We start from the raw sequence: 11,474 nt of genomic DNA, 5'->3' as shown, positions 1-11,474 counted from the left end.
AAGGAGGGGGTGGTTCAGGGAGGGGGACAGAGTTGGGGGTGAGGGGTTAAGGTGGGGGTGGTTCAGGGAGGGCAGATGCAGTGTGCTTGGGATGTGGGGGAGGAGTTGAGAGGATGCAACAACACGGGGCTGGGGGGAGAAGTGGCTGCTTGAAATGTGGGACGTACGGAGAGCACCCCACCCCCACGTGTGCTGCCATTCTGCCCCTCGGTCTGTGTTCGCTGTTAGATAACAGAATCCCACTCACTCGTGCCGTATGTTCCTGATCACAGCCTGTCACTGTGTAAAACATGTGACCCTGACCAACCCTCTGCTGGTGCTGTTCATGATGGGATCTTTCTCCTTTCCTCCCACAGAATGAAGAATCCAGCGATTATTGGGGTGCTTTGTGCTGATGAGCAAGGCCTGAATCTTGGCTGTGAGTATTGGGCTGGAGTCATCACTGATGTTGAGATTATAGTGTTCTCCCCCACTGAACCCTGACCCCCGTAATGCTCAGCCTCAGGATAAGGGGCCACTTGTTTCGGACTGAGATGAGGAAAACTATCTTCAGTCGACTGGTCGTGAATCTTTGGATTTGTACACTCCAGGTGTCTTGTGGAGTCTCCAGTATTGACCACGTTTAAAACTAAGATGGACAGATATTTGTTCTCTTGGTGAATCACAGGAAATAGTGAGCGGATAGGAAAATGAATTGGAAGCGCAAGATCATAGACTTGATGGGCTGAATGGTCATCACCTGCACGTTTTCTCTTTATTGTTACAGTTTTCCAGTGGGGGGAGGGTGTTTGGTCAGGGTAGTTTTGCTCTTCTTTGGGGGTTAACAATTGGCCCTATAAACAACGTATCTTTGTGTCTCCACCTAGTCTGACCCTGTCCAGTGACTTCATTCCTGCAGGAACTCAATTAATTCCTAACTGTTATCAGAATTGGCTGAGAGAAGTTACTCAGTTAAAGTTCACTCAGGATCTGTTTTAATCAAATGCTAAGAATAAATCAAACTGTTATTCCCTCCTACCCAGCCTTTGCTGATACATACTCCTCAAGAAACAGCCCACAGCCCCTCTCAGTTATGCAACTGCTGTCATAGGTCACAATGTGGTTTAGTTGCAGTGTTGGTCAGTTTTATAGAGGATGTTCTGTTCTCCAGGTCGTGGGTCACTGGTTGATGAACATGCTGGAGTGGTGTCGGTCCTTGCACAGCAAGCAGCAAAACTGACTACTGACCCAACAGATGTGCCAGTGATTTGCCTGGAGTCGGACAGTGGGTGAGCATTTTAATTGTTTGCTCGTTTCCCTGGAGCAAGCCTGCAATATTGAACATGGAGCAGCCTCGGAGAGCTGGGAGACAGACTCCTCCTATTTTCTTGCTGCATGTAGTCAGCATGCCCAAAGAGCAGGAGACAGGCTGTGGTTGACCAAGCAGAGGGGGAGTATATGCAATGTGCCTGGATTCTTGTGTCCTCCTTGGTATTTCCCAGGAGGTCTGTGATCAGATCCTGCCCTCAAACCTTGGCCACATGTCATTATCCTGAAAATCTGGACACTTGATGTTACATTGGAGTAGTGGATGAAATCTGGACCCCACCAGACTGCTTGTCTGTTCCCTGCTCCCCTCACGATCGCTTTCCAATGCTTTGTTCCGGCCTGGGAACATTGAACATTTTGGGCACAAAAAAATCTAGGATAATGGATTCTGTAAGCATTTGATCCTTGAGGCTGAGGTTTGTTGACATCTTTGGGAGCTTCAGTTGGTGTTTGATCTGGGAGGATTAGGTGCTGAGCATTGGACGGAGTGCAGCTGCGTTGACATAAAAAACATGCAGTCAGAGGGTAGAGTCAGTGGGCAGAGGTGAGAAGGTAATGGAGATGAGTTGGACTGAACTGAGCTACAATATGCCAAACGTAGTTGATGCAGTACTTGTCCTTTGGAGAGGATGGCAGTCAGCATCTGGACATGCCGTGTCATTCCTGGATATGAGGATCTAATCGGACTGAGCTTTCAGGACAAAAGGCTTGAATGCACCATCAGAAACAAGAGCTAGTCAGGAAAGTTGACAGTGTAACTATTGTGAGTGGAATTAAATGCAAGAATAGGGAGGTTATGCTTCATTTATACTGACCACAGTGTGGACTATTGTGTTCTGTACTGGTCACTACTTATAGAAGACTGTTAATGTATTGGAAGCTCTTCAGAGAATGTTTATGGGACTAATGGACAAATTGCATTATGAGGAAAGGCTAGACATGTGGGGTCTGTATACTCTGGATTTTAGGAGAGTCAGAGGTGAATTAATTGAAACATGTAAAGTCCTGAGGGGATTTGACTTGGTGATGTGGAAATGTGGAATGTTTCCTCTTGTGGGACACTCATCATTGAAAAGTAAAGGCTTGTCCATTTAAGACATATGAGAGAACACTTCTTTCTGAGGGCTGTGTCTTTGGGATTCTCTTCCTCAAGGCAATGGATGTAGAATGTTTAAATATTTTTAAGGCAGACATAGATTTTTGATTGCCAAGGAGATGAAAGATTATTGCATGTTTAAATCAGATCAGCCACGATCTTAGTGAATGGTGGAGCAGGCTCGAAGGGGCTTATTGGCCTCCTCTCATTCCTTGGTCATGTGACAAAAAGTATTAAAATGCTTTTAGTGTAATGACACCCCAAGTGGTTTAGAAAGTTTTACAATGAACTTTGAGGATAAGACAAGTGAGGACTGATCGCAGGTTTGATAGGGATGTAGTGAGGTTCCAGCAGGAGTGTGGAGGCTTGACTTAGGTGGAGTTGGAAGAGTGATTATGTTACACACAGTAAATAAAAACTTGTTTCGTTAGTATTTTTTGTAACTTTGGCTCGAAGGTGCAATGGATGTCCCAATGAAGCATATATACAATGTAGTTACTGTTGTAGAAAGCACCAGAACTAATTAGTGCACATCTAGATCCCAACAAACAGATCTGTAATAATGACAAGAGCCAAGCCTTTTGTCCGATTAGATCCTCATATACAGGAATGAACTGGTCACAAACAAGACTCCCGGATGGTATGTTGCTTCCTGGGTGTCAGGGTTAGGTCTACAGGATTCCTTAGGGGGAGGGAGGGCAGCCAGAAAGTGTGGTACACATTAATACCAATGACATATTTAGGAAAAGGGATGAGGGCCTGAAAAGAGAATACAGGGAGTTAGGTTGGAAACTTGAAGGCAGGATGAGTAGAATAGTAATCTCAGGATTGCTATTGGGGCCATGGGCTAGTGAGGCTAGGAAGTGAGAGCGAGTGCAAATGAATAGGTGGCTGCAAGGCTGATGTAGGAGTGAAGCCTTCAGATATGTGGCTCATTAGGATGCCTTCTAGGGAAGGTGGGACCTGTACAACAAGAACAGATTACACCTGAAATGGAAGGGCACCGATATCCTGGGCAGGAGATTTGCTAGAGCTCTTTGAGAGGATTTAAACTAAATTGGCAGGGGCGTGGGAACATGAACTAAGGACCAGATAACGGGGTAGGTAGTGAACAGCCAGATACAGCATGCAGAGAGTCTGAGGAGGAATGGGCACTTGATAAGCCAAGGATGCAGTTAGTGTGACGGGTTGAAGTGTGTCTGTTTTAATGCAAAAAGTATCAGGAATAAGGATGACGAATTCAGAACATGCGTCAGTACTTAGAGCTGTGGAGACTTGTGTATCACAGGTGCAGGAATCATTCAAAAAGAGTGGGTTGAGGGTTTTGGGGGTGGGGGGAGTGGCATTGCTAATCAGGGATAGTATCACAGATGGAAAAAGAGGGGTCATCGAGGAGAGTTTGTCTACAGAGTCAGTATGGATTGAAGTCAGACACAGGAAAGGAGCCGTCACTTTCTTGGGAGTTTTCTACAGGCCACAGCCCCCCCCCCCCCCCCCCCAATAGCAACAGGGACGTGGAGCAGGAGATTGGGAGGCAGATATTGGAAAGGTGCAGAAATAACATGATTGTTGTCATGGGTGACTTTAACCTCCCTAATATAGATTGGAACCTTAGTTCAAAGGGAGGTTTTGGATTCTTGGATAATTGGGGCTCTTTCTGGGGAAGGTGGGACCTCTACCAACAGGATGGTCTTCACCTGAACCAGAGAGATACCAATATCCCAAAGGGGGAAATTTGCTAGCGCGCTCCAGGTGGGTTTAAACTACTTCAGCAACGGGATGGGAAACCAAATTGGAGTTCAAGTATACAGGAGGTTGAGCGTAGTGAAGTCCAAAATAGGGATTCACCGTCGCATGAGGGCACCGGCAAGCAAGACGTTGGTTTTGAGGTGTGTCTACTTCAATGCCAGGAGCATCCGGAATAAGGTGGGTGAACTTGCAGCATGGGTTGGTACATGGGATTTTGATGTTGCGGCCATTTCAGAGACATGGGTAGCGCAGGGACAGGAATGGCTGTTGCAAGTTCTGGGATTTACATGTTTCAGTAAGAACAGGGAAGATGGTAAAAAGGTGGGGGTGGGGGTGGTGGTGGCATTGTTAGTCAAGGACAGTATTTCAGTTGTAGAAAGGATTTATGAGGTCTCGTCTACTGAAGTAGTATGGCCTGAGATTAGAAACAGGAAAGGAGAGGTCAACCTATTGGGAGATTTTTATAGTCCTCTGAATAGTTTGAGATGTAGAGGAAAGGATAGCAAAGATGATTCTGGATAGGAGCAAGAGTGATAGGGTAGGTGTTATGAGGGCTTTAGCTTTCCAAATATTGACTGGTACTATAGTTCAAGTACTTTAGATGGGTCAGTTTTTGTTCAATGTATGCAGGAGAGTTTCCTGATACAGTATGTAGACAGGCCAACAAGAGGCGAGGCCACATTGAATTTGGTACTGGGTAATGCACATGGCCAGGTTTTAGATTTGGAGGTAGGTGAGCACTTTGGTGATTGTGACCACAATTCAGTTATGTTTACTTTAGCGATAGAAAGGGAAAGGTATATACCGCAGGGCAAGAGTTACAGCTGGGGGAAAGGCTATTTGGCAATCAGGCAAGATTTAGGATTGGGAAGGAAACTGCAGGGGAGGGGTGCAAGTGAAATGTGGTGCTTATTCGAGGAACAGTGATTGCGGGTCCTCGATAAGTATGTAACTGTCAGGCAGGGAGGAAGTTGTTGACCGTGAGAGCCGTGGTTTACTAAGGAAGTTGAATCTCTTGTCAAGAGGAAGAAGGCGGCTTATGTTAGGATGAGATGTGAAGGCTTAGTTAGGGCGCTTGAGTTTCAGATTAGCCAGGAAAGACCTGAAGATAGAGTTAAGCGCCAGGAGGGGACATGAGAAGTTGTTGGTGGACAGGATCAAGGAAAACCCGAAGGCTTTCTTTCGGTATATGAGGGGTAAATGAATGACTAGAGAAAGATTAGGGCCAATTGAGGATAGTAGTGGGAAGTTGTGCATGGACCCTGAGGAGATAGGGGAAGCGGTAAATGAATATTTTGTCAGTATTAACACTAGAAAAAGACGATGTTGTCGTGGGGAATACTGAGATACAGGCTACGAGACAAGATGGGATTGAAGTTCACAAAGCGGAGGTGTTCGCAATTCGTGAAAGTATAAAAATAGATAAGACCCCTTCGACCAGATGGGATTTAGTCTAGGATTCTCTGGGAAGCCAGGGAGGAGATTGCCGAGCCTTTGGTTTTGATCTTTATGTTGTCATTGTCTACAGGAATAGTGCCAGAAGACTGGAGGATAGCAAATGTTGTCCCCTTGTTCAAGAAGGGGCGTAGAGACAACCCTGGTCATTATAGATCAGTGAGTCTTATTTCAGTTGTGGGTAAAGTGTTGAAAAAGGTTATAAGAGATAGGATTTATAATCATCTAGAAAGGAATAAGTTGATTAGGGATAATCAAGTTCTTTGAGATGGTGACCAAACAGGTGGATGAGGGTAAAGCGGATATGGTGTATATGGGTTTCAGTAAGGCGTTTGATAAGGTCCCCCACCATAGGCTATTGCAGAAAATACGGAGTTTTGGAATGGAGTGATTTAGTGGTTTGGATCAGAAATTGGCTAGCTGAAAGAAGACAGAGTGGTGGTTGATGGGAAATATTCATCCTACAGTTCAGTTACCAGTGGTGTGCCACTAGTATCTGTTTTGGGGCCACTGCTGTTTGTCATTTTTATGAACGACCTGGATGAGGGCGTAGAAGGATTGGTTAGTGAACTTACGGATGGCACTAAGGTTGTTGGAGTTGTGGATACTGCAGAAGGATTACAGGCGGACATAGATAAGCTGCAGAGTTGGGCTGAGAGGTAGCAAATGGAGTTTAATGTGGAACAGTGTGAGGTTTTGGAAGGAGCAACAGGAATGCAGAGTACTGGGCTACTGGTGAGACTCTTGGCAGTGTGAATGAGCAGAAAGATCTGTGTCCAGATAATATAGATCCCTAAAATTTGCCACCCAGGTTGATCGGGTTGTCGAGAAGACATACGGTGTGTTAAGTTTTATTGGTGAAGGGATTGAGTTTCGGAACCATGAGGTCATGTTGTGTTAGGTTCTTTTCCCGAGGTTTCATACACAAGATGCAATTCACACACACCAACCTCTGCAAACATTTGAAGTTTATTAAACAAGGTGACCCCCTTTGACCACACTCACCCCACGCCACGCCCCCCCCCCCCCCCCACCTCCCCCCACCACATGAAAGTCGAGTCAAAATGAGGCCCTGGACAAAGAAAACACATCAGTTCGTAATGCTTACAGATCCTCTGGCCGCTCACCCATAGTCACATGCCACTCAAGACAGCCACTCCCTCTCGGGTGTGTCCAGGAAGGGTTCCTGATGCAGTGTGTAGATAAGATGTGACTAGACAGGAGGTGATATTGGATTTGGTGCTTGGTAATGAACCATGCCAGATGTCAAATCTCTCGGTGGGAGAGCATTTCGGTGATTGTGATCACAACTCCATGATCTTTACTATACTTATGGAGAGAGGTAGGCGCAGACTGTATGGGAGAGTATTTAATTAGGGCAGTGGGAAATACAATACTCTGAGGCAGGAATTGGGGCATCTAAATTGGGAACAGATGTTCTCGGAAATACACAACAGACATATGGAGGTTGTTTTGGAAGCACTTGCTGATGGTGCTGGACAGGTTTGTCCCACTGAGGCAAGGAAGGGATGGTAGGATGAAGGAACCTTGGGTGACCAGGGATGTGGAGCATTCAGTCAAGAAAAAGAAGGAAACTTATTTAAGGTTGAGGAAGCATCAGACAGAGCTTTAGAGGGTTACAAGGTAGCCAGGAAGGAGCTGAAGAATAGATTTAGGAGAGCTAGAAGGGGACATGAGAGAGCTTTAGTGGGTAGGATTAAGAAAAGCCCTAAGGTGCTGTAGACTTGAGTGAGGAACAAGAGGATGGCCAGAGTGAGGATAGGGCTGATCAGGGATAGTGGAGGGAACTTGTGCCTGGAGTCGCAGGAAGTAGGCAAGGTCCTTATTGAATCCTTTGCTTCAGTATTCACTGGTGAGAGGGACCTTGACATTCTGAGGACAGCGTGAAACAGACTGATCCACTAGAGCAGGTTGATGTTAGGAAGAAGGATGTACTGAAAAGTTTGAAAATCATGAGGATAGATAAATACCCTGGGCCGGACTGGATATACCCAAGGTTACTACAGGAAGTGAGGAAAGAGATTGCTATGCCTTTGGCGATGATCTTTGTGTCCTCACTGTCCACTGGAGTAATGCCAGATGATTGGAGGGTGGCAAATGTTATTCCCTTTTTCCAAAAGAGGAATTGGGATAATCCTGAGAATGATAGACCAATCAGCCTTACGTCAGTGGTGGGCAAAGTATTGGAGAGGTTTCTGAGAGATTGAATTAAATTTATTGTTATGTGTACCGAGGCACAGTGAAAAGCTTTATGATTACTTGGAAAATCGTAGTTTGATTAGAGATAGTCAGCGTAGCTTTGTGAGGGGCAGGTTATGCCTCACAAACCTTATTGAATGCTTTGAGGATGTGATAAAACATGTTGATGAAGATAGAGCAGTGGATGTGGTGTACGTGGATTTTATCAAGGCGTTTGATCAGATTCCCCATGGTCGGTGCATTCAGAAAGTAAAGAGCCATGGGATACTGGGAAGCCTGTCTGTCTGGATACAGAATTGGCTGGTCCATGGAAGTCAGAGGAAAGTATTCCGCCTGGAGCTCAGTGACCAGTGGTGTTCCACAGGGATCAGTTCTGGGACCTCTGCTATTTGTGATCTTTATAAATAATTAGAATAAGGAAATGAAAGGATGGGTTAGTAACTGTGCCAATGACATGAAGGTTGTGGAGTTGTGGATAGTGTGGAGGGCTGCTGTCAGTTGCAACAAGACATTGATAGGATGCAGGACTGGGCTGTTAAATGGCAGTTGGAGTTCAACGTGGATAAATGCAAAGTGATTCATTTTGGAAGGTCGAATTTGAATGCAGAATATAGGGTTAAAGGCAGGATTCTTGGTACTGTTGAGAAACAGGAATTTTGGGGTCCATGTCCATAGATCCCTCAAAGTTGCCAACCAGGTTGATAGGGTTGTTAAGAAGCCGTATGGTGTATTGGCTTTCATTAGCGAGGGGATTGAGTTTAAAAGCTGCGAGGTTATGCTGTAACTCTGTACAATCCTGATTAAACCACATTTGGAATATTGTGTTCAGTTCTGGTCACCTCATTATAGAAAGGATGTGGAAGCTTTAGAGAGGACGCAGAGGATCCAGTCCAGGGTGCTGCTTGGACTGGAGGGCATGTCTTATGAAGAAAGGTTGAATGAGCTAGGGCTTTTCTTATCGGATTGAAGAAGGTTGAGAGATGACTTAATCGAGATATACAAGATGTTGAGCGACGTGGAGTGAATTGTCAGAGACTTTTTCCCATGACAGAAATGTCTATCACGAGGACGCATCATTTTAAGATGATTGGAGGGAAGGTGTAGGGGAGATGTCAGAGGTAGGTTCTTTACATAGAGAGTGGTGGGTGTGTAAAGTGCAGTGCTGGCAGTCATAGTAGAGTCAGATACATTAGGGACATATAAGCGATTCTTGGATGAGCATGTGGATTATAGTACAATGAAGGGTATGTTGGTTAGTCTGATCTTAGAGTAGGATAAAAGGCTGGCACAATGTTAAGTGCCGAAGGGCCTGTACTGTTCTATGATTAGTGGTGCTGGAAGAGCACAGCAGTTCAAGCAGCATCCAAGGAGCAGCGAAATCGACGTTTCGGGCAAAAGCCCTTCACAGCCTGAACTGCTGTGCTCTTCCAGCACCACTAATCCAGAATCTGGTTTCCAGCATCTGCAGTCATTGTTTTTACCTGTACTGTTCTATGTCCTGTGTTTTCTTTTAATAACCCAATAACCTGTTTGTGATTTTGATCAAAATATAAATATTGGCCAGGACACCAGGGGTGCCATACTTGCTCATTACACTTATGACCACTTATGAGCAGCACTCTATTGATACCACACTGGGAGTGTCAGCCTGGATAAGGGGGTCAGGTCTCTAGGGTAGGTCTCTCTGGTATGTGTGATACCTGGTAAACCATGGCTGGTGATTGGTGATGGATTGTCTGGTCAAATGGTGAGGGATATGCCTGGAAACCTGAGGCAGCTTATGGGGGTGAATGTCAACCACCTGATGAAGGAACAGTGCTCCGAAAGCTCTTCTTGCAAATAAACCTGTTGGACTATGACCTGATGTTGTGAGATTTTTAACTCTGGGGGTAAAGGTTTTTATAACGGCTAATTCTAAAATAACTACAAAACAACTGTAGTTCTTTACTTACTGCATGTAACCTTCTCTCTAGGAATATCATGATTCAGAAGCATGGAAGCATTACCATTGCTGTACATAAGATGACAGTTTAACAAGCGTTTGGGAGTTGGAATGTCGCCATATGAGATATATCGACTTATCAGCATCAGAGTCCATGGGCAAGACCTTCTGAGCTTTCCAAAGCCAGTTTCTGACTATGACGAGTTTCTGGGTTACTGCTGTTTTAGGAGCTGGGTGAGAAAGTTAAAATATTTTACTCATCCTCATGATGGATTGATTTGAAATTAAACACCAACCAAATTAGCTCAATGTGTGGACTTTTCAGTTTCTCCCCATCTCCGTCTGGGAATATCACCTGTTGCAATTCCAATGTCCCTACCTAATCCAAAATAGCTGTAATAAAATTGAATGTATTTAGATTCCACTAGAAATAGTTTTAGATTACTGGATGAACTAGGGAGTGAAATGGGTGGGGATGGGGGGAGAACTGTGGGTTTTGAGAGACAAAACAGAAAAATCCCAGATATTATCTGAGCAGTAGGGTCAGAGTGAAAGGTACTATTTGAGTTACTTGGCTTCTGTTGTTTATGATATGATCCATAACTGTTATAACTACAGATTGTCCGGTCAATAACAGAGCAGCTGCCTCTGAAGCTAGTGAGTCAGAAATCTGTGGATACATTTGTAAAGGCCGAACATCTGACCTGTATTAGAGGAGAATCTGTTTGTCACCTTTTACTGGGACCTACTTTCCAGAATCAGAATTCTGACAGGCTGGAAAGAGACCATTCAGCCCATTGCATTTGCTCAGGTTTTCCAATGAGCATTTCACTCTGTGCCAGTGTCCTGCGTTCTCCCAGTAACTGGGCTGGAAAATAGGTTTAAACGCTCAGTGTGAATGTAGGTAAACTGGTAACTGGCTCATGTGAGTAGTGGAGCCGCAGCTCGGTCGAGGTGGTTGGGTCTTGTAGAGAAGTCTGGTGAGGATTGAGGGGTTAGTTCAGATCAGAGGCATGTTCAAACTTTTCTGCCTGATATTTTCCTGGGGAAGAGTCTAGGTCAGTGCTGTATTCCAAATAGTCCAAATTATTCGTCTCTACCTCAGCATCTGAAACCTGTTTTGAGCGTCCTGGACAGCAAAGCAATTATCTTTTAGAACTTCAAACTTTTTGTGGCAATTCCATGGAGTTAGGACTTCCAGGGACCCTGACACACACCTTGAATCATACCAGTGGTCTCTGATCCACAGAGTGTAAGATCTAGGCCATTGCTCGATTTGGCTATTCCACTCTCAGAAGCTACAGTTGGAGAATTCCCTTGTGATCGTTAGAATTTTAAAAAAAATTCTCCAGGATGTTGTGCTGAGGTTTGGTCCTCTTTTGGAGAGGGGTTATCAATTGATAAATTCCTGATTGATGGATCTGTCAGAACTCACCACACCTGTGTCATAAATGAGGGGTAGGATGGTGGCTTATTATTAATTTAATATTGAGGAATTTCTCTGGTTTTATGACTCCAAAGTATTGCTGTTATAACAGAATGAGAAATTATTACATTGTAATTGTTTTGCATTTGAACAGAATGAAATAAATCACTGACCATCTGAGTTAGGAAAACTTGGCTTTTGCTTCGATGCATGATCATATCCACAAAGGCTCACAGACTGCTCCCTAACTCATTTCCTCTCAGTCTCTCTCACATCAT

The 11,474-nt window shown here is 44.7% G+C and overlaps 1 protein-coding gene across 1 annotated transcript in view; it reads left to right on the top strand.

Annotated features, from left to right (window-relative positions):
• lamtor5 (late endosomal/lysosomal adaptor, MAPK and MTOR activator 5) overlaps positions 1–10,073 on the top strand; it is a 10,277-nt gene extending 204 nt beyond the window's left edge. The window contains exons 2-4 of the mRNA XM_043718887.1: positions 357–418; positions 1,151–1,268; positions 9,802–10,073. Of these exons, the coding sequence (XP_043574822.1) occupies positions 357–418; positions 1,151–1,268; positions 9,802–9,862 (241 nt within the window). The 3' untranslated portion in view covers positions 9,863–10,073. The remainder of the gene's footprint in view (positions 1–356; positions 419–1,150; positions 1,269–9,801) is intronic.
• The last annotated feature ends 1,401 nt before the right edge of the window (positions 10,074–11,474 follow it).

Source organism: Chiloscyllium plagiosum, chromosome 28 (assembly GCF_004010195.1).
Source record: "Chiloscyllium plagiosum isolate BGI_BamShark_2017 chromosome 28, ASM401019v2, whole genome shotgun sequence".
NCBI classification, from domain to species: Eukaryota; Metazoa; Chordata; class Chondrichthyes; order Orectolobiformes; family Hemiscylliidae; genus Chiloscyllium; species Chiloscyllium plagiosum.
The sequence above is the reverse complement of the archived record's forward strand: the minus strand, read 5'-3'. Positions and strand labels throughout refer to the sequence as shown.